Source organism: Gasterosteus aculeatus, chromosome 2, assembly GCF_964276395.1.
Source record: "Gasterosteus aculeatus chromosome 2, fGasAcu3.hap1.1, whole genome shotgun sequence".
Lineage (NCBI taxonomy): Eukaryota > Metazoa > Chordata > Actinopteri > Perciformes > Gasterosteidae > Gasterosteus > Gasterosteus aculeatus.
Window position 1 is genome coordinate 13,594,100 of NC_135689.1, and position 22,797 is coordinate 13,616,896.

General features: G+C 44.2%; 4 protein-coding genes and 1 long non-coding RNA gene across 7 annotated transcripts; 3 read left to right on the plus strand and 2 right to left on the minus strand.

Moving 5' to 3' along the window:
- Positions 1 to 574: 574 nt before the first annotated feature.
- Positions 575 to 5,840, plus strand: tmem51a (transmembrane protein 51a). Of its 2 annotated transcripts, none has more exons than XM_040192773.2 (3): positions 575 to 892; positions 2,651 to 3,132; positions 3,387 to 5,840. In XM_040192773.2, exons 2-3 carry the CDS (start codon positions 2,693 to 2,695, stop codon positions 3,793 to 3,795), a joined length of 849 nt encoding a protein of 282 aa, XP_040048707.2. In that variant the 5' UTR covers positions 575 to 892; positions 2,651 to 2,692; the 3' UTR covers positions 3,796 to 5,840. The 2 variants fall into 2 exon arrangements, with proteins under 2 accessions (XP_040048707.2, XP_040048708.2); XM_040192774.2 differs by lacking the exon at positions 575 to 892 and adding an exon at positions 1,135 to 1,246.
- On the minus strand, positions 5,585 to 9,247 carry LOC120829024 (chymotrypsin-like elastase family member 2A). 2 transcript variants are annotated; one of them, XM_078083988.1, is made up of 8 exons: positions 9,136 to 9,247; positions 8,848 to 8,936; positions 8,527 to 8,624; positions 7,928 to 8,050; positions 7,556 to 7,692; positions 6,617 to 6,762; positions 6,298 to 6,450; positions 5,585 to 6,176 (listed from the first exon to the last, which is right to left on the minus strand). In XM_078083988.1, exons 1-8 carry the CDS (start codon positions 9,173 to 9,175, stop codon positions 6,159 to 6,161), a joined length of 804 nt encoding a protein of 267 aa, XP_077940114.1. In that variant the 5' UTR covers positions 9,176 to 9,247; the 3' UTR covers positions 5,585 to 6,158. The 2 variants fall into 2 exon arrangements, with proteins under 2 accessions (XP_077940114.1, XP_040048706.1); XM_040192772.2 differs by having other exon boundaries at positions 6,268 to 6,450.
- On the plus strand, positions 6,652 to 8,993 carry LOC144384553 (uncharacterized). Its single transcript, XR_013451342.1, has 3 exons — positions 6,652 to 6,790; positions 8,491 to 8,743; positions 8,836 to 8,993. It is a non-coding gene; the product is annotated as an uncharacterized LOC144384553 (long non-coding RNA).
- Positions 9,248 to 9,404: 157 nt separating the features above from the next.
- On the minus strand, positions 9,405 to 11,897 carry ela2l (elastase 2 like). The gene is made up of 8 exons (XM_040192776.2): positions 11,804 to 11,897; positions 11,609 to 11,697; positions 11,184 to 11,281; positions 10,675 to 10,797; positions 10,456 to 10,592; positions 10,109 to 10,254; positions 9,642 to 9,794; positions 9,405 to 9,489 (listed from the first exon to the last, which is right to left on the minus strand). Exons 1-8 carry the CDS (start codon positions 11,841 to 11,843, stop codon positions 9,472 to 9,474), a joined length of 804 nt encoding a protein of 267 aa, XP_040048710.1. The 5' UTR covers positions 11,844 to 11,897; the 3' UTR covers positions 9,405 to 9,471.
- Positions 11,898 to 12,700: 803 nt separating this feature from the next.
- LOC120829026 (chymotrypsin-like elastase family member 2A) lies at positions 12,701 to 15,349 on the plus strand. The gene is made up of 8 exons (XM_040192775.2): positions 12,701 to 12,825; positions 13,074 to 13,162; positions 13,248 to 13,345; positions 13,692 to 13,814; positions 13,945 to 14,081; positions 14,490 to 14,635; positions 14,754 to 14,906; positions 15,258 to 15,349. Exons 1-8 carry the CDS (start codon positions 12,753 to 12,755, stop codon positions 15,273 to 15,275), a joined length of 837 nt encoding a protein of 278 aa, XP_040048709.1. The 5' UTR covers positions 12,701 to 12,752; the 3' UTR covers positions 15,276 to 15,349.
- Positions 15,350 to 22,797: the final 7,448 nt, after the last annotated feature.

The following is a 22,797-nucleotide window of genomic DNA, read 5'->3' on the forward strand; positions in this document are numbered from 1 at the left end:
GGAGTAGGCGTGATATGCAGTTACACTCATGCACTTGTCATTTGTTTACCTCCCCGGGAAGTAGTGCCTACGCAATACATGAGTGGTGGTCAGTCATTCATGATGTGAGAAATGCTCCACCAAGAGATTTATGCTAATCTGGATAACTGTAATGAACAACATATCCCACTTTACTACATTTATTTTGCAGCTGTAATTTTGATTAGTTGTGCAAATTACGATGAAACACATTAACACTTTAATCTGAAACGGGCCATTCTGCATAATGAATAATTTGGTAAGTATATATTGATGCTTTAAAATGAGCAATAACTAACTAGGAATTCCTAAGGAGTTAATTTTACCAAAAAACCACTACTTATTCCATTCTGGCTTTCCAGAGAAATGAACTACGATAGTTTTGTTCGTGTTGACACGATTGTTGCTGATCTTAATTTTAAACTCAATATTAATAATTTATTATTGAAACGCATTTTCTTTGTTTGCTCCCGGCAGCAGACAATTATTTTGTAATTACTTTTTATTTTTTTACATTTTTGTTTTTGCATATGCAGAACCCCCCCCCCCCTCCCCCGACACACACACACGCATGCGCATGCGCACACATTCTTTGTCCCCATCCATCAACCTCCCCGAGAGCGAAGGAGTTAACCAGAGAGCGCAGCCGCAAGCCTCCTCCCTGCTGTCGCTCTCTGTCCACAGCACCATCCGTCTCCGCGAAAGTTCCTCACGCCGAGACGCTGTCCACCGAATATCGACACGCGCGCGCACGCACGCACACGCCGCGGTCCGTTTTTCGGCGGAGTTTGGAATTAAGCGTCACACCTTCCCCTCCGGCCTTGAGAAAAAGAAGAGGAAGAAGAGTCTCGTAACGTCCAAAAACGATGCAAAGGTGAGTGCAAACCCGCCGCACTCGTCCGCCGCCTCCTCTCTCGTTTGTAAACATATTTTGTATCGTTGAAACGCAACTAAAAGTTACTTCGTAAGCAGACACGTTAAAAGTAGCGTAAGTTTGTATTTGTTTCGCTGCTACGGGAGCCGCTGGGGGTCAACTCTGTGCGGGGAGCGACCCTCCGCCCTGAGCCCGAAGTCCGGAGCACAACGGACCGCCAGCGAAGCGACGGTACCTCGGAGGAGCGTGTAACCGGCACACACGGCCTTCCCACCGGGTAGAGGCAGTCCGCTGAGCGGGACATTTGATGGGAGGACACTCCGAGTAGAAAGAGCAAATTGTCTCCAGCTACTGGTAAAAACGCATGAACGACGGGCTGACGTCTTCATTCTTTCTTTCTTTTGGGAAAGACTTTTTGTTTTTATGAGCCGGAATGTCCATGTATTCCTCGACCCACTTCACTGGGAAATACAACCTGAAGCTGGGGCCGTAACACGTCACACACACACACACACACACACACACACACAAGATGAAACACATCTTCACGTGTTGTTCTGCATTGCACAACAGGCTCGTTGCCGTGTGTGTACGTGTGTTTGTGTTGATGTGTGTAGGACACTAACGGGACACTTTCTGTGTCCTGCTGCCACGATGAGTAGCCTTCACCCTCATGCCACGCATTCTTTAGCCATAGGCTTTCCCCACATACAAGCAGGGTACACACACACACACACACACACACACACACACACACACACACACACTCCCAGCTGGTCCGGGCACGTTTGCAAGAGAACACACTGACATATTTGTGTGGATGTATCAAATCGTCACAGAGGTAATATAATATCTACATAGACATTAAATTCCTTTTGCATTAGTTACTTTGCTGCATTCTGTTTGCTTCCTTCAGTCAACTCAACAAACGGGTCTCCGGTACTCTTTACTTCTCCAGGAACTCGTTTGATCCCTGTATATTGCACATATTATGTGTATATTATAGTGTGTCATTTCTTTAATGAGATTATTCGAGGCAGATCTAGGTTTTATTTGTTTGTAACAACTGGCCTGATGTTGTTGCACGTCGTTGGAAATGAGAACCAGTTCTCTCACTTAACTGGTCAGATAACGGTGAAGTCAAACAAAATAAATACTGTTCCCGGCGGGCAAATATAAAATAGTTACACGGCCGGCTGACCTTGTGATCGATGGCATCTCACAAGTAGGCAGCACGTGTGTGCTGATCGGTCGCTGTTATTGCGATTCGGAGAATCCTTTTAGAGCTCCATCGATACTAAACCGATGTTTCCTCTCGTGTTTTGGAATTGGGACTTCCACAGAAGCCCGTAATGATCAATAAATATTGAGAAAAAGACACTTATATTTATAAAAGCCAAGATATATTTTACAGTGTGCTTATCTGCACCAGCAATGCGTTTGCATTGTGTAACTAGTGACTTTGAAAGGCAGGTGTTCCCTCAGTTTTTACTATGCAGCGCACCCATTCTCAGAAGCCTCTGCAAAGGTAAGAACAAACATCTTAACTGGTTCGCTCTGACCGCTGAGGCCAGCGCCCCCCTCCCCCCTCAGATGCCTGCTCAGACATTCACTGTCTTTTAAGTATGAGTATTATTTCACAGACATTCTAGAAACTACGTTAAACATTATACGTCTTGTTGTGCGTGTTACTCATTGCTGCGTGTCACTGTGTTTCTCAGTGTGCGTCCGACCTCACATGCCTTTTTCCCTCTACAGGTTTTGACTTCACCCGAGTGCGTAGGTTTGTGAACTGACAACATGCGTTCCAGTGGGGACGGACCAGTCAGCCCCCCTGGCCCACAAGGCACGGGCAGCAGCAACAACAACAACAACAACAACAACAACAGCAGCTATGAAAGCAGTGGAAACTCTGGTTCCCAGTATGCGCTGTGTGCTCTGGGCGTCGGACTGGTGGCCCTCGGTATCGTGATGATCGTGTGGAGCGTAGTGCCGCCAGACGCCGGGAACAACAGCAACAACAGCAGCAGCAGCGGCGGCGGTTCGGGAGGCGACGGTAGTACGAGTGGGAGGAAGCATAAAGCGTCCTCCGTGGCCTTTGTCCTGGTGGGGTCCGGCGTCGCCATGCTGCTGCTGTCTTTGTGTCTGGGAATGAGGAACAAACAGCGGGAGCAGCAGAGGCTTCAGGAGGCCCAGAGCCGCGGAGGCGCGGCGACGAGGGAGCAGGAGGAAAGACAAACGTGAGTCCCATCGCAACAACGTTCGCTTTGCTGGTGGATTTGTTTCAATTATTGTTTTGTAAAATGTCGTCGACAGTTTTTTTTTTCTCTTTCTGTATTTACGACATGGAGTCCATTCTGTCGCACGGCAGCACGCAGGATTTGTGGTTAAACAGGCGACGGACGCACTGTGCAAAGTCCAAACATTTTAGAAGAATCAATCATCAATCACGACTGTATTTTTTTTGTTTTGTTGTTGTTGTGAATGTGTGCAGTGCCGAGGAACAAGCCCAACGTTACGCCGTACCCAGCTATGAAGAGGCGGTCTGCAGCGGCCAGTACCCCATCAGCCAGAGCAACCTGCGCCCCAGCAGCTCCCAGCTACCGTCCTACGACGACCTGGTCCAAGTCGACGGTGTGCAGTACGAATTCGAGGGGTCGGAGGTCACGACGACCGGAGCGCCGCCGCCCGCTCCGGCTCCGCTGGCGCCCGCCGCTGCTGCCTCCGCGTCGAACCGCAGAGCCGGGAAAACGAGCCGCAAGCTCCTCCCCATCAAGATCCGCAGGATCAAATCGGAGAAGCTGCACATGAAAAACCTTGACAACTCTCAGCCAGCTACTGGGTTCAGTGTAGAGCCGCTCACTCCGCCCCCCCAGTACGAAGACAAAGTGCCTCCCATTTAAGAGCGGACCCATCGTGTTCAAAACAATCTACTGAAATCCCTGGAATCCTCCACCATCACCTTCCTGTGGATCTGTGTGACCCCATTGTGGGTCCAACTTTCTACCACCAGCGCTTTACTGGACGGAGCCTCTGACACCGTTGTATTATGTTGAGCGAGTCTACTAGTTTTTTTTGTTTTGTTTTTAGTAGCTTTTGGTTCAGGATATTTTCTTTGGAAAAGCCGAAACACGGCACTGTTCTTCCCTTCTTCCCACAAACTAGGATGGGCAGCAGGTGTCTACTTATGACCCAGATAAAACAAATCTTTGTTAGCACTTATCATCTCTAGCTCCCGTGACTCTTGGCCGTAGGCACTCTGCCACAAACCCAATGGAAATAGTATTAGAATTCTAACAAAATAGAACTTGCGTTATCTTACTTAGAATATCAAGGCACTCAAACATTACTGTCCTGTATAGTAAAGTATATTTAATAGAAAAATCCAGTTTCGGGATTCTCCACAGAAAGACTAAAGGCGACTTGAGGCGTGTTTATAAAGTGGATGGATTTATTGTTGGTTGTATCATTGAACGCGCCGTGACGTGGTAACATTACTTCCTTACAGCTGTGTTGAGAAACTGTGACCCACAAGGGCTGAAAGACACTTGTGAGATGCGTTATCTTATGGATTTGTCATGGATGACGTGTTTGCAAACAGCTCGGCTTACTGGCGAATGAGATTAGCACCCCACTCCAGCCAGCCGGTCAATGAAAGTCCACACTTTTTTGAATCACAGCAGCTTCTTCAGCTCACTATTGACCTGTTTACTTTGCCCAGTGTTGCTAGACGGACTCCGGCGTGCAGTCACAAGGTGCAACCCCCCCCCCCCCCCCGTACATTCAGAAGCGTAGACCTGTTGCATGTCAGTTGGGGGGAGAAAAGGCGGGAGGGTTTTCCGATGGATTCATACGCACAGGTGCGGCGCCAATGGTCACCATTAGGTTTGAGAAATCAATTTCTCAGAAGTTGACGATGTGATTTCATGGAATGTTTAAAGAGTTGCTAATGCTAACTGACCGCAGCAAACTGAGTTTGCCCTGCAGCCGTACACACTAAAGTGTGCAGTTAGGAGCCTTCGTGTCGTGTGACTGAACCTGAGCTCCTGCGTCGCGCTTCTTGCTTTTCGCTCCTGTGGTGAGGAAGGAGCCCAGCGGTAAAAGGGGCCCTTGTGAATAGTTGAATGTCACAAAGACAACCAGAGCTGCAAAAGGCCCCCTCGCTCCAGACGACCCGCAGACAGACCCTTTGACAGTAACCGTGACCGTCGCTCACCCGCCGGCCCAATCGGGCTTTTCTCCAACCGAGGCTCGACTCGCGGCCCCCTGTCTCCGCTCGGAAAGTATGAGGGGAAAGAGCAGAGAACGGAGCCAGCTGTTCAGGGATCTGGTTTGAGGTCTAGCACCATGCGCGGTTTACTGTGGTCTTCTTCGCGTCGGACTTGTTTTTCAACAGCTGAAGCCAAGTGGCAGGAGGATTTTTTTCTGAAGACGCACAACTCATTTCGCTTTGACGTCGTCGGCCAGTTGTTCTCCGCGTTGTGGGGGAGGTCGTCTGGGTTCATGCAGGGGAAGCTACCGGGCCACGTTTTATATGTTTTCAGGTTCATGAACATTTCACGTCTCTATTCCTCTGACCTTGTCTCCAAAGTGGCAAGCTGTCATGTATTGTATTCATTCTTCATTGTGTCGGTCATGCTCAGTACCACAAGGCAATGTACCTCATTTGCAAAGGACCAGTTGACTACATGGTTGATTTTTTTTATTTTTTATTTTGTAGTCAAAATGTTTTACATTGATGAAATGAGTGTTTCGATTACGCGGTCACTTTCTGTTTTACTTTGTGTCCAAAAAACATGCTGTTTGTTCATTTATTGATTTCATTTTATTACTTAAGTCTGTATTTCTTCTACTGTGAAAATGTACTATTCTATTATAATTTTGTTTGTGGAAAAAAACGTTGTCTCATGAATATTTATAAGAAATTAAAGTAAGTATTTTTAACTAACCCAGTGTTTAAGAGCTATCATTACTGAAAAGCTGTATGTGTAATTACATATTGACCTGTGTAATAACTCCCCGAATGTACACATCTTCACATTTTGGTACTGTTCAGTCGGGATTTATTGATGCAGCGGCTGTAGCGAAAGCTGACAAACATCTGGATGCCGTACATCTGCTGAGGAGCTTCATGGTTTAATTAACACCAATGGCTGCGCTGGTACACAGCGCAAACAAGTTTTACTGGGCTCTAAAACATGGAGAAGAAAGAGAACACGTTCTAAATCCTCAATCTTCTTGTTGCTTGTTGCACTTGGACGGCTCCTCAGTTGTTGGTCATGGCCTGCGGAGTAAACAATAGCAACACGTTTTTTATACACTTCCTGTTTTTGGAAGCCGAGGCTTTTGTTCGCTCCGGGTTCCATTGTTCGTACCTGGCGATCATAAAATGAAATGTCCCTGACCGTGTGGATCCAGTCGACATAGGAGCTGACTTGTGTGAAGACCGTGGGCTTCTGCAGGACGTCGCAGCCCTCGCCGGAACCGAAGCTCACCACGCCGTGGACGTCCCAGGAGCCATCGGGGTTCTGGCAATTCAGGGGGCCACCAGAGTCACCCTGCAGGTCAACACACACACACACACTTTGTTGGCTTGCAGCATATGCACGGACACTAAGAAGGAATAGCTACTGCGATTTAGCCATGCACAATTTCCATTTTTCAGACTTTCCTTCTCTTCTCCCTTGAGTCTTTTATGCTGGATGTAAACGTGCAGGAGCTCACGTTGCAGCCTGCAGCCACGCCGTCGCCTCCGGCGCAGACCATCTTGTCGGTGGCCAGGACGCTCCACCAGTCGGGCTGTGAGCAGGTATCGCGGCCAACAACCGGGAGGAGAGCCTGCTGCAAGAAGTCAGCCGGAGGGCCGCTGGCTGCGGGGGAGAAGTGGGCTTAACTCGGGTAGGAAACGACGTCTTCTGTTGAGGGAGGTTTCCTCGGGGGGGCAGATGGAGTGCTGGAGGGAGCTCGTTTCTCCGGTTGTAGATGTTGTCCAGGGTAGAGACTTATGTTGCTGTAGACTGGATGCCATTTGAGGCATTTAGCTGCAGGAGGGCTGTCTCAATTATGCTGGATTAAACGCAGCACTTCTATTTATAGTTGTGTGCTGTATAACACAGTCTAGTAAAATACTGGGCGCTTACACGAGTATCATATGCTGGACTGATAAGAGGCTGCAAATCAAGCTTTCTGTCAGATCTTACTACATCTGTGCCAGAGACGGTAGGCAGAGGAAAAATCAAGGCAGTTCCAACATAATATTAAACCTAGTGTGTTTTTCCTTTTTTTTTTTTTTTTTTTTAAACAACAGAGTAAACTGAATTTCCCATTATTTAAAATCAGATTCATCCTGAAAGTAAAGGTCAGAACACCTCATTCAAGTGAGAACAAGCAGCAAGAACTTCCAAACTAAAGCTGTGCTTTCAACAGGATGAAACATCTACCTCCAGCCATTCATTCATAGACAAAAACTATACTTCTCTTTTCATGCCATTTACATCTAGACATGACCATAGATTGAATTGGTAGCTCAGGAAACGACCCCCCCCCCAGACGTGGTTAGGTCTTAGCTGATGGACGCAGGGCCAAAATATCCTTTGCGCAGACACCGACTCGACAGCGGTTGACTGAAGGAGGGATGAGTTTGGCTCAGACGCGCTCACTCACTGGAGAGTCGACCCCAGCCGGTGACGTAGCAGGGAGCCCCGTGGGGGAGGACGACGCCCCGGTCTGGCACGCAGGCGGACATCAGCGTGTCGGAGAAGGTGACGGGGGAGGACAGCTTGATCAGCGCGATGTCGTTACTGCAAAAGAGGAAACGCACACACCCAGTTTAATAAGTACTGACAAGATTGACATGGTTAATGCCCACAGTACCGGTCAAAGGTTTGAATGAGAAGGTGTGTCCAAACTTATTTACTGGTGCTGTACATTAATGTCTTGCTGCGTTAAAGTCCTCATTTAAAAAAAGCCACGGTGATCTGCTGGCCGTGCTCTTTGCCTGGATGCATGAGGCAGTGTTGGATTGTTTGATGTTACCGGCTGAGCAGGATGTTGTAGTTCTCATGAGGGATGATTGTGTGCGCCATCCGGGCCGTCGAGCCCTCCTCGCTCGTCTTCAGGCTGTGTTTACCCAGCTCCACTCTGTAGTTGTCCCGGACGCTGTGGGATGTCGGATGACCCCGGGTTCAAACATTAGCATTGACTTTTTTGGCCTTTGTGTACAATACTGCGATTAAGCAGATGGAGGATGTTGTAGCTGGTTGATCGTCCTGTTAAGGTAACGCATGTTTGAATAGGACACCAAGCTGCTTTTAACTGGTTAAAGAAGCTCCATATAAGGGAGTTAATAACGAAGACACGCCGAGGTGGGAAGGATCTTGTACTGTGTGGATTCCTTGTTTAAGAACAGTGCACGTGTGACCGATCTACTAGTTATAGTGCATACAATAGATAAAATGTAACCTGCAAGTCCTCAAGTTTTAATGACTATATTGAATGTATATTGTAGTTTGAGCATTTCTGAGTAGAGGTGAAGGGATTGTTGAGCCTTTGCAAAAAGAACACGGTGTATTGTAATTGTGATTTTTTTTTTTTTTAAGGACTACCTCCCCTGAGGTGTGTGGACTTTAACATACTCGATGCAGTGTGCCGCGGTGAGGACCCAGTCAGCAGAGATGAGGGTGCCTCCACACACGTGCCTCCAGCGCCCACTGCTGTCCGACTGGAGCGAGATCTGAGGGACGACACCTTTACACATTTCTCACTATTCAATTTCAACCGGCACCCCTTGTTGGCGCTTTGGCGGAGAATTCACTATCAGGATTGAATTAAACATTCAACCACTAGTGTAAAGTAAGTAAACGTGTGAACGCAGGTGTCATTTTGTCCGTCCATCGTGTTGCTGATCCGTGTTTATCACAGTCAGCGCGTCTTTACACATTTAGACCGGACCTCACCTGCCAGGGCCAGCTGTGAGGCCGGGCGTCCTCTCCTGCCACCACCCGACTCAGCGCCGGAGGGAAGGTGGGACGGCCGCATCCATAAGCTGGCAAGTAATGCATATTGTGATTTCTATTGCACCAGACTAAACATAAAAAAGTAGGTAATCTCTCGGTAGGTAAGTTCATCAAACCTTGAACAATAAGCAATTTATCAAATATAATGTGATAATTAGTATTCTTTGTAAGCGAAAGTACAATACAACAAATGAGCATTAAATAACTTGACGATTTAAGCTGCCTTACCGCCAGCGACCAGAAAAGCCAGAACCACTAGCGCCGTCATGACTGTACGACACGAGCAGCGTGAGCCTTAATCTTGTGTTGACAACCGGCTCTTATTTATACTGCTACTTTGCACCCGCGTACAGACTGTCCCGGGTCAGCCTGCTCCAACAGCCTGAGAACACAGCATGTGGTTGTTTCCCATCGGTACTTCAACATTTCTATCCTTTTATGCTGGTTAATAATCCAACTAAATAAATGATACATTCATGAAAATAAAACACAACGTCTTTTTTTTCTTTACAATTCCACATTTTGTTTATTTTGTATGTGCATTGATCCCTTGAGCCTGCTCCCTCAATAGGCCACCATATTCTGTGGAAGAGAGGATAGAGACACGTTATATTTTTCACCATCATGTTTTCAGGATGTTTTATTTGAATTGTCCCAGATTTCTGACAATTACATCTGAGAGAAATGAGCCCAAATCAATGCGCAGTGATGTGGTGAGCGGCTCAGGAGCTTACAGAGCTGATCCAGTCGATGTAGGAGCTGACTTGGGTGAAGACGGTGGGCTTCTTGGCGAAATTGCAGCTGAGACCGGAACCGAAGCTGACGATGCCGTGGACCTCCCAGGCGCCGTCGGCGTTCTGGCAGTTCAGAGGGCCGCCGGAGTCCCCCTGAGTCACGTGAGAACAGCATCCTTTTATATTTTGTTGACCTTCTAAACTTATCCCCTGAAATACTTAATGTTATTCAGAAAAAAGCAATTTTAGCAGAGGCAGTTTTCAGATTGTTTGGGGTTAATAACAGAGTATCCGCTGGAGAGTCTCATTCAGAAGACTAATGGGGAAAGGGAAGGAACACTTGCTGCCATTATTGATCAGTCCATAGATTTCCTCTATTAATCAATCATCAAAAGGAAAACTAACTCTGCGTAAGGCATCACAGTGTTGGTGCTACATGTGTCATCTGTTAGACGTTCCATACTCACGTTGCAGCCGGACACGACTCCATCTCCACCGGCACAGACCATGGTGTCCTTCACCTGAGCACCCCACCAGTCGGGCTTGGTGCAGGTGGCGTGGTCCACCACGGGCAGGAGGGCCTGCTGCAGAATGTCAGCAATGGGACCTCCGGCTGTGTGGAGGAGAGAAGTGTACTGGCTCAAGGTAAAAGACGAATACATTAACCGGACACATGTTTCACCAGACCGTTGCTTCGATTAAACACTTTGTGTTTGTATGGTGTTCATTTTTTTTTTGTGACACCATCACGCAAAGCTGACATTATAAGTTGATTGATTAGGTGAAATATTTTTATCAAAGGTTATGCACGCACTGTAGAGGCGGCCCCATCCAGTGACGTAGCAGGCCTCGTTGTTGGGGAGGAGGAAGCCAGCAGAAGGCAGACAAGCAGCCATGATGCTGTCAGAGAAGGTGACGGGGGACTCCAGCTTGATCAGGGCGATGTCATTACTGGAGAGCAAACGCACATTCAGATTCGTCAAAGACCAGCAAACGTCCTCCGAAGAGAGAAGTCTTTTTTTTTTTTTTTTACCGGATGAAGAAAGGGTTCCATTTCTCGTGAACAACAATGTTAGCGGTGCCCATGAACACGTCACTCTCCTCTGTCTGTACCAGGCTGTGCTTTCCCAAGGCCACTCTATACTCCTTGTTATTGCTGCAAATTGAAAGAGAAAATTGAAAGAAAGAATATGAAGCAGTGATTATTTAGCTCAGAGATCCTCCTTGAGTCAAGCTTAAAAAAAAACACCACAAGTTTCCAACCAGGTTTTGTGCATTCTGGAAATACGGTTCTCTAACAATCAACTTTTATATCCAAGACACATGATAGTGGGCCGAAATAATTCCATAATCAGCTTGCAATCTCCTGGAAAAAGTGTCCTTTAGTCACTTGATAATTGGAATCTCTTAATTTAAGTAAAAATGTATTGCAAAAAGATTAAATCACCTCAGAGTTTCTCATGATTTCCTACAGCGTGATCAATGTCTGTTGCTCATATAGATGCGAGTGCTGCATTGAGTCTTGATTGACTTGTTTAATACCTGATACAGTGAGCAGCGGTGAGGACCCACTGGTTGGAGATCAGAGTACCTCCACACGTGTGTCTCCATTCGCCCTCTCGGTTGTACTGCAGGGAAATCTAAAACAAACCATTTTAACACTTATTCTTTACAGACACATATGCAGTTTGTTTTTCCAATATCGAATACACCCTCACTCAAGCCACAATTAGTTGTTCAAATAATTTCATTGGAATTTAACTGATTACATTTGATTTCATTAAGATTCTTTTTATTATCAGTGTGCTCGTGAATTTGAAATAGCCCATGTGTTTGAAAGAATATCTACATACACTCCAAAGCCTCCTTTAAAATCCAACATTGCTTGATATAAAGAGTCTTTTAACATACTGTCCTGTATATCTAAACTATCATCCTCTACTTCTCCGCTGATGTGCAAGGTGTACCTGCCAAGGCCAGCTGTTAGGCCTGACATCTTCTCCTCCAACCACCCTGGTCACCACAGGGGGGAAGGTGGGCAGGCCGCACCCGTAGGCTGAAACGGAGACGGAAACTTTCCTAAAGTAACTTTTTATCTGCAATCCGGCTTCAAAGATTGCTGCATTAGAAGGTTTGTGTGTGTGTGTGAGAAAGATTCTTACCACCAGCGACAAAGAGCGCAAAAACAACAAACTTCATCATGGCTGTACCTCCAGCCTTTGCAGGGAAACTTCTGACGTATTTATACCTTTCATGCCGTTATGCAACCGGCGAAACTGGACCACATTCCGGGAAATGTTCTTTTACCTAATCTAAATGCTGGGGTGGAGCTACGTGGACATCGAAGCAGCCAGAAATGTCCAGAATCACCTCTCCTGGAGTTATGTGTCATTTGGAATTAACTTTTTGTAGCTTTTTATCTTCTCAAGGCTGGAATTGAAGAGCCTTTCTTCATATCAAATATAGCCCCTCGCGGGCTGATCTCCTTGAGTAGCTGAAGTTTACATGACTCATGAAAGGAATGAACGTTTACCGTGAGCGTAGTGTAGTAATTATTAGAGTATGTAAAACTTGCATACGTCCATAAAAAACAACAACCTAAGGATCGATTATGGTTAGAATACTTTCTCACAAGGCAGAGCATACCACATGTGTCAATAGATGTATAGGTAACTCTAGTAATGCCATTTACAAAACAATCATGTTTTATTATTTGCAGTGTTTTATAATGACATTAAAACTCAGTTTTATTGCTGTTCTTTGAGATGTCTGGTATTATTATACAACCCTTAAACTGACCCCTGAGCCTTAACGTCTGTTTAAAGTAAATCTATATATATATTTATTTATTCATGGATACAACTACGACAGCCCTTTTAATGTCTTTGGTAACATTTTAAAATGAGCCTATAGACACACAGCGTGAACATCATCTGTTCCCGACCAACTCGGGTCACAGTGAGACACCTGTGAGGTTCGCACAGATGTTGAGTTGAGGAGATAAGGTGTATTTGTGGATATCTGCGGTTACTTATCTCCAAGGTTGATTTGTTTTTCCTCCCTGGCATATGTTAAGCAACGGGTCTGTTCACGTGGTATATAAGGAGGCGCATGCCCCCCCCTGAGCTTCCACTGAAGAAAGTCACAATGAAGTTGGTGATCTTGGCTTTGTTTGTCGCTGGTGGTAAGCTGACACTGTTTTGACCAAGCAGTGAAATGCGTAACTTCATACAACTGCCCACGTTCTTTTTTTTTTTTTTTTTTCATCTATTTTACGGTCTATACATTTTAAGAGAAGCAATGTGTTTAGCAGATTCCCATTTCATCCTCATGCCAATAATCAGATTTGACACATTTGACGGTTAGAGAATAACTTGCACGTTACTCTTAAAACTGCATCTGAAACCCGTCTTTTGTGCCGTTGTGTCTCAGCCTACGGGTGCGGCCTTCCCACCTTCCCCCCCACCATCACCAGAGTGGTCGGAGGAGATGACGTCCGTGAGAACAGCTGGCCCTGGCAGGTTCGCCCCCTTTAAGAATTCTCTGGATTGTCTTCCGTCTGTGCCCTCAATACAGGAAAAACACGCCAGCGCTTGTTCCCCTCAGGTGTCTCTGCAGTACAAGAGTGGAAGCAGCTACTACCACACGTGCGGTGGCACCCTGATCTCCAACCAGTGGGTCCTCACTGCTGCTCACTGCATCGGGTACGTTTAAAAAAGAAGGAGGTATCCGAGGCGCGGAGAACAGAGCGAGGCAGGCCCATGGTGGACGGGGCGGTGGAGGTAGAAGAATAAGTTTGGATGCTTCACTCTGGCAGTCTGATACTTGAGATACACAGTTGGCGTAACAATGTAGCTCAGTTTAGAAACCGAAGAAAAAAAGTACACCTAAATCCCACTTTTTCACCACTGTTATATTATAAATTTCAACATGAATTTATATTATATATTGACGGTGTGAGTTACTTTGGGGGTCCAATAAATTAGTTCTTGAATGGATGCCCAATCAAATCAACTCTGACCCTTGTTTGTGTGTGTTCTCACCGAGCAGCAATCGCGACTACAGAGTGTACCTGGGAAAACACAACCTGAACACCAACAACGAGGCCGGTTCCCTCGCCATCAGCCCCGCCAAGATCGTTGTCCACGAGAACTGGGACTCCTTCAGAATCCGGTGGGCTCCGTCGCCTCACTCCACCTTCTGGTCTTTATATTATGCCGGCGTGACTGTCCTGTGCTCTCAAGTGTTGCTGTTGTTGATGCTCATACCGGTTCTTTTAAATGCGGCGTGTCTCGTGCCACAGCAACGACATCGCCCTCATCAAGCTGTCGACTCCCGTCAACTTCTCCAACTCCATCATGGCTGCCTGTCTTCCCAACTCTGGTGACATCCTGGCCAACAGAGCTCCCTGCTACGTCACCGGCTGGGGTCGCCTCTGGAGTAAGTCCTGTCCTCTTTTTTAAATTTTTTTAAAAGAAGCCGCCATCAAAGGCCGGCAACATTGATGACCTCTTATATCTTGAATTGTTAAATCAACCTCAAAAGTGTGTGAGTGATATGATTGTACCTTTTCCTCTCATTTGACTTTGACTTTCAATGGGCTTGAATGTGAAGAGGGCTGTGGAGGTTTCCACCACACTACCCCCCCCCCCCACATAAATGTTACACCTTTTAAGGAATTGCACCCCATTCTTACAATTGTGGTATTGAAGAGTCATTTGTGAAATTAGTCAAAAGGCCTTTTAAGAGACTTGGTTTTCACCCACTCTTGAGTGGAAACTGGGCTGAGTGATCCTAGCTTTGGAATAGACTGCAGGCCTGACTCTGAATGCCCCCCCCCCCCCAAAGCTGGAGGTCCCATCGCCGACATCCTGCAGCAGGCCCTCCTCCCTGTGGTCGACCACGCCACCTGCACCAGGTCTGACTGGTGGGGCAGCCTGGTCACCAGCAGCATGGTCTGTGCTGGAGGAGACGGACAGCTGGCCAGCTGCAACGTGAGTCCCTTCCATTTCACAAACTACTGTCATGTTTTCAACAACATCCTTTCACTAAAAACACGTCTTTAAATCCTACTAAAGCCTTTTACATCTTTTCATCTCCGTTTCCCCTCAGGGAGACTCCGGCGGCCCCCTGAACTGTCCGAGCCCTGATGGTTCCTGGGAGGTCCACGGCGTGGTGAGCTTTGGCTCCAGCATGGGCTGCAACTACGCTAAGAAGCCCTCTGTCTTCACCCGCGTCAGCGCCTACATCCCCTGGATCAACAACGTGAGTATAAAAGGATTGGACAGTACTGAACAGTAATGAATGATACATTTTTTGACTGCCTTTAGGGTCAAGTCAGAAAGCAGAAATAGCTACTTACAAGACAGATCTTTTGTTTTTGCTTATTACATGACTATTGATAGGGGATGGAATACCGAGGAAATTGATTATTTTCTTTTTACAAGAGCAGAAAAAGTACACATTATAAAGTACAGAAATGATCTCAAGTTCAATTTATTGTTATTCGAGAGCTCAGGAGATTTGGGTGATAATCAAAGATCAAGAAGAACAGGTGCTCTAGTTCCATCTAGTGGAGCATTTTAAAATATTCTCTTTATGCTTTCTTTTTTCCAGGTGATGGCCAATAACTAAGATGTTGTTGTGTTGTTGGTTGTTGCACTTGTTGCACACTAAATAAAGAATGTTCACTCTTTATCTAACATCAAGATGGAATTGTGTTGTTTGTTTTCTACATTTTGGATTTCAACTAGCCATATGTTATCAAAGTTCCAATGCCTTTTATGCAGAAGTTAGTACTTAGGCATAACAGTAAACTAACACACAAACAAATAGTTTTAAACTCATCATTCATGCTATTGAGTATCAAGGGAACCTTTTCTTGTGTCATGGGCAGAATTTAAAATGTTGCTTTGCTTTGACGCCCTGTTCCTTTCCTACCTCTATGATGGAGAGGTACATTCGGAACACATTATTACCGGTGTATTGAAATCGTGCCGTGTATCTTTGATTGAATCCATGTATTAACAAACTAAACACATTACCACGCATAGACAACTGCTATTGCGTTGACCACAGGTGTCCACTAGATGTCGCTGTAGCAGTGGGAGGCAGTAATATCCAAGAGTTTGGAAGTAAAACGAGAGCGTTATTCTCCTGTCTGAACCAGGGAGGCCAGGTTTTTTGTTTTTGAGTGATATAGGTAAGTTAAAAATATTTAAGATTTTGCAACGTCATGGTTAAAGTAATCTTTTACATAATTCGTTGAGGATTCAAGCCAAACTCCGAAGTGAAACATGCTATAAGCTAAATTGAGCTCCGGTTTCTTTAATATAATGGAACAGTAAAATAACCTAAAACACATACAATATTTATACTTTATATAGTCATAGGGTCATGTCAAGATTGCACCTAGAAATATGCAAACCTTTGAATGAATCGAATTTATTCGAGATTGAAATTAAGGCGTTTATTGTGTTGTGTTTTCTTTTAAGATGTCTTTCCCTGTACAGTAATGCAGTGAAACCACTTCAACTTCTTCAAATTCATAGTCAGCAACATTTTCATTTGAAACCAATTGTGCTTCTGAGCAAACCTAATAAAGGAATTGATTTATCAAAATAGTTCGACCTAATAACTACAATACAAGCCATCTAAATAAACTTCAATTGACGAACGAGGAATCGGTCGCCATCTTGGATTACACCTTGTTTGTGGACTAAATTGTGGCGTTGAGAGCGCACCTGTCCTCCAGACTGCATATCATAAAAGTACCGCTGAAAGGTTTACCTGACCTCCAAAAGGTTTGTTTTTTCCGGTTTATTGACTCCCCTATCACCAGATGTCTGTAATGAAAGCTTCTTTGTAATTTCCACCAGTAAACGGAAAGCTCGACGTTAGCTAACGTTACATGTTTGAACTTTGACTGCTGACCCATTAGCAGGTCTGGTAGCTAGCTAACTGTTAGCGTTAGCTTGGAAAAGGTGCTGACTAATTATACAACGCTAGGGAGCTTCCGGTGATGCTGTTGTCCTTGAGCTTTACAACGTTGAATTTATAGATTTCTTTGAGTTTGTAGTCATTTTCTTATATGCTGAATGGTGCATTCGGGATTTAACGTTATATGAACCCAAACAACGATCTTTTCCTACAACTAAAGCTAACAAGGTAACTTAGGTTTGGAGCAAATAAAGGGCTTTTTCAGGCAGAAAGACAAACTTCTCCTTCGACGCAACGTCATGCGCAAGTAAAGATGCATCAACACAATCCAAGCAGCATCTCCGCAGTTCCCTTAAAAATAACTATTTTGGCATTCGTACAGATTTTTCCAATGTATGTTATTGTTGACATGTAGTTATTTGAAAGTTAGATGTCTTTAGGTTATTTACTTCTTTATATCGGAGACAACACGTCTAAATTAACGTTACTTGACCGTTTACCTGCAGGGCCACGCTGCTCCCGCTGCGGCATTCACACAACATGACGCCCCAACGCACATTTTATTCGGTGAGTAAAACAAACACCCCAGTGGAATGTATTCCCTCTCATTATTCTGTTATCTAGGGGTGTGATATTATTTTTTTGAAGGCACCAATTTGCTCATTAATGTAGGATAAACCCCCTAAAGTACATTTGCCAGTGTGTTTGTGTCAGTTTTTGCAGGTTTCTTTGCAAATCAAAGAGCAGGGAATGAATACTTGACTATAAAAAGTTAAGGAGGATTAGGATTTTTAAAAAGCACGCTAGAGATGGGAAAGTGTACTATTTTCAGACTAGATGAATTTCTAATCATGATCATTTTCTAAACCAAAATAGACTAGTGTCCACTGGGAACTGACTCACAAAAGATGAAGAGAAACCATAGCCATTTTCTGCTTTACGGGTTCTTTAGAACCTCAATTACTGTGCTGCCTTTTTCCTGGACAGATCTCATTTATAACAAGGATGTTCCACAGTAATTATTAACAGGGAGGCATGGGGCCTCTATTTAGCTCCCAGGGCTCATTTGCATGTTAATTATCATTAGCAAACAGGAAAATAAGTAACTGGTTTTAATATTTAACCTCATCTGTCTCCTCCCAATATTTTCAAATGACTTCCATTGTGGTTTTACTTGATCAACTCAATCTCTAGAAAAACAGTATGAAACAAGTATCACTTCAAGCTTGTATTGTAATAGAAAATAAATAGTTATGTACAAGTGACTTAATGCTTTCAGGTTGTGAATGAAATATATTAGTCACATCATCAATTGTTTTTCCAGCGAGGCTTTGACGAGTCACCTGAACTTCTGTTTAAAAAAGTGATTGAGTAGAAGGTTAGAGGACACGCTGTAACTCTGAAATAATACCATTATTAATGAACTATTTAAACAGAAAGACTGGTAATACGAGTTATATGCAGTATATTAAGCTCTGGGTAGATTGGAGAACAATCTGCTGTACGGTTGCACACGTAGTGGAGTTTATGCAAAGCACAACTTAAAGTTCAACCTTGACACACTTGTTGCTGACATTTCACAGAGCATCATTTGTATGTAATCTACATATATGTGAATATTTGCACGTTGTGTTCGTGGCACATACAATGAGTCCTTTTACTGAGTAGCAGCAGGAGTGTGATGGACAGTCGAACGGTGTTGTTAAAAATGATTTCCTTTGCCACAAGATGGAGACAGATTACTACTTAGAAAAGGCTGCTTTACGTTTGTATTGTCCTATTAAGAGGCACTTTATTAATTTGCCTTAAACTTAACAGAATGACACATAATAGCATTTGGTAAATGTTTGGACTGTATATTTTTAACCACTACACATTACTTAAAATAATAACGCCCAGGTTCAGATATTCATTTTTAAATGTGATGTACTACATATCAGGGATGAAGCCGTCTCGTTAATCAGAATCACTTAACCATTGACTGACAACCATGAAGTCATTTTGGGTAGTTTTATGTAAAATACTGCCGCTTTGTATTTTGCTCTTCATATTAGAACTGGAGTTACTTAATTTGAAGCCAAAGTCAGTCAATCAACTGCGATGTCCTTTGGTAAAGAAAAGCAAACAAACGCAGAACGTCACTGGTTGTACTGGTGACTTGGGTTGTCACGATACCAAAATTATGACTTCAATACTATGCCTGCCAAAATATTACGGTACCCGATACTACCACAAATACAATACTAGAATATTTATCTATAATAGTAATAAATAAAATATCTGTATGGTTCCCTTTTTTACCTGACATCTGTTTGACTGTCTGTGGGATAAACAATGCTTCATTTAGTGCATATTCTCACATTCATATTTTCTTAACAAAAATAAAAATTAGGTCAAGATCCACCTTCAGGCTCCACCAGCATGTAGTCTATTGCTTTAAGTGTGTATTATTTGGTACAATTTTGTGTGCATTCTAACTTCATTATCATATAGGCCCACATGAGTGGAATTTAATTGTTATTTTGCATGTATATATTTCTGATGGACTATTCAGTAACTTATTTGCGGTCTTGCTTTGTCTTGTGTGGCACTTAATTGATGTTTGACTGTTAGGAAAGTTGTTGTCAAGCTAGCCAACAAAGCTACAGGGCTGCCAACTCTCAGTTTCCCCGTGTGACATACGCGTTTGCATGTTTTCACACGCGCTCACGCCACACATCCCATTTCTTACACTAAAAAAAAATCTGGGCCGGTTCATCTCCATCCTCGCCGACGGTAAACGGCGCATCTGTAACCCGAAATTCGCTGCACGTAGCGTAACTTACACCCCCGTCGACCGTAGCGTTCACCCGCGACAACATCCCACTCCAAGGGTTAGTGAAAAGTTGGCAGCTTCGTACCTCACAACAACATTACAAAGAAGCCGATGCGAGAGCACTTAATACTAGCATCAATGTCCAAGTGTGTTATAAGAAGCTTGCTAACAGCGCTAACAAGATGTCTTGCCAGCGGCTAAATTTACTTTGTTTATGACATACTAGCAAGTCAACAATTTTCCAAACACAGTCAAACATCAAGTGTAACACAAGACAAAGCAGACGTCCTCTTTTACCCGGACATTTCCTCTATTCGACCTAAAAAATGCGTCCGGGTTAAAGAGAACGTCTGGTCACCTGAGCTAAGCTAGGCTAAGGCTACTCGTGTTGGGCTGTATGTTGGTGATTAGTCACATGCACACACTACCAGAAAATGTATTTATTTGACAGAAACACAAGCGTCTGCTGGGTTGAACATATTTCCTCTGACATGCTTCGCGCCACAGCAGGTGTGAGCCTTTCAGTCGCATGCACTTATTACCCAAAGCAGTAATAATGAACAAATGTAACCTTTCAACCTCCCATGTGCAGCGATGACATGTTTTGGGCACCCTGTATAACTCCTGGACGTGTCTCTCTGACCCTCGCCCATCTGTGACTAGGTCCAGGGTTAGAAGGCTTCCAAATGCTACACATGCTGTTGTGGGCCTCGGGGTGTGGGAAAAATGTTTTGGGTGTGAGATGGATGCTGTGATGAGCACTGAGGATTGAGGGTGGACATTTGATCAACGTGTGCACCTTTCAAGTTCACACACAGTTGAACAAACTCCCCACTCAATCTATCTGATCTGGCTTTTACAACTCCAGACGTTCCTTCATCTACATTTCTGTTCAGCATTAAAGAGAGAAAAAAAAGTAGTTTCATGTATTAAGTGCTCCCCAACCCTGTATTAGTCCGGCCTTGTTGGCCTGGGAGGGGTTTGCTGCCGGGAAGTGGAGTTTAAATATAGCACAGGGCAGAAGCTGTCGAATGTCCCCACTGCAGCAGCGCCATCAATGCATGTAACCAGGTTAAGCACCACTCTGGTTCTGAAGAACACGATTTTAAATGGGCCAAGTGACAACCGCAGTGACTTCATGCCAGACATCCTCCAGCAACCTGCCAATAGCCTTTCATTTTGCACTCCTGGGTGTGCTAATCGCCTTCAAATAGGACCATGAGATCACGGTCTCATATTCTGGTTGTAAGAGACCACTGTGAATGAAAAGCGCTGCAGGTGTGATGTTGTGTAAGTGACATTAAATATGTTCACTTGTCACCTCCTTGACTTTTCCAAACAGGATTATAGGCTGATGAGGTCCTGTTGTAACACAATTCCTTCATTTACCGTTCAATGTGGACGTTTTATTTGCTTTCTATACGCTCATGTGGAACCGAGTTCTTGTTTCATTGTTATCATTATTAAATGCCCCACTCAGTTGGTTTGATCTTTTATTAGTTTCAGCATGGCCTGTCTTTGCTTTTAGTCAGAGATCTGCCCTTCATATGCAGGCATATGTGGTTTGCTATGGTGCCACAGTGGATTGCAGACACACACGGGCAGGCAAAAAATCCAACTTTATTGTTGGAACAGTGGAAATGGACAGCATTGAAAATATTAGTTTAGACTTTTAGTTGTGCTGTTTAACAAGAGTACAGCGGGGCATTGCAATACTAGAGTGATGCCGTCTAGGGGGGAAATGGTACCTCTATCGACATGGGCTTCGTGGCCTTGGTGATGTCATCGTCACCCTACGTGCATGCATGCGTGCGTGCGTGTGTGCGCACAATGAGACAGACTCTTCCCGTGTGGGCATCAGGGGACAAAGTAGTCTTTATGCACTGTGCCGAGCTCCAAGGCAGAAACATTGTTGAGCAGTAAAACATTCTGTAAGTAAAACCACATGTTCCAGAGTGGAGGACGTACAAACACAGGCCGCCTCTGCAGCTCCACACCGGGACTTGGTGCCCTATCGTCAGGGGCCGAGGGGCTCCTTTTGGACTCCAATGCCACACCCTCGTTCAACATTATGCATTTTATATGTTACAGTAAACTCAAATGAAGAACAGCTTGTCCCCGGCAAAAAAAAAAATTGGATGGCTCGGTTGGATGATGTGGAAAGGTGTTTGAGGGAAGAGAACAAGGAAACCATATTGGTTTGTCATTGGCTGGTGATTTGTATTTAATTAAATGTGTTTATGTTTCTGCATCGTTTGTTTAAAGAAACAAATTGCATTTGATTTTCAAGCTGTATATGCACATTTAGATTAAAATATGTCTCCTTGCCAATAGCTTGAGGCTCACAGAACGTGCCAAACATAACTGCCATTCATCCATAGAACGTCTGTATCTGTACTGTAATCTCACCATCATTGAGCCACTATGACAAAAAAAAATAGATGCCATGTTGGGTCCATTTAAGTGAACTCAATATTTAGGAATAACTGCTACACCCTTTTAAGCCGGGAGAGTTTTTTTCCAAATCCAATTGAAATATATGGCTCTTTTCATGCACCACTGCATTCTACAGTCTTTTTTTGCGTATTGCGTATATTGTGGATCCCAAGTGGCGGGACAAAGATCAAGTGAACAGGGAGACCATTATTAGATCTATAATTCCTCTGAATAAAGTTGTTTCAAGTAAAGGTTGAAAAAAAAGCAAAACCTTATGGTTTTTTAAAGGTGTGCGGAAATAGACACATCTGAATGTTTAAAGTAAACTTAAAAATTAGCTATAGAGGTTCAAAAGTATTTATAAAACAAGAATATATCTGTATAATGGTACAAAGTGGGCTGTAATAAAAATGGATGATTAATGTAAGCGGTTGCTGTATAAAGTAGGAAGATACCACAGTTTAGACTCTGTGTACCGTGTGCTTAGATTTATATATATTAACAGTGATTATATTTACATTTGATTAAAAAAAAAAGAATCCTCCCTAAACTCTCAATTTTTCCATAGCCTCTTTGGATCCATTGGTTTTATTGTATTCTCTCAATGACCTAAGTAGGCGTCTGTTACCAGAGCTACTGGTTTGTTTAATGGAGGCTACTTAAATTATTGGAAAACTTCTCAGCTGTGGTGTTTTCCTTCATAAAACCGACGTGCGCTCATTCTCTTCTCTCGTTCGTTGTTGTTTTCATTCTTCTTCCCGGTGCTTTTATATTTTACAATTCCCTCACAGGGCTCTTACTAACTGCGCACTGTGGTAATGAACTAGTTCGTATAGGAGTTAATTTTCAATTGATTTCCCACCCTTCTCAGATCATTAGCTGCTCTATCTTGAAAAGCTTTAAACTACTGCTGCCTCCGTAGGAGGTCAGCGCTAATTAAAGGGACAGTGTGCCACATTAGCCACG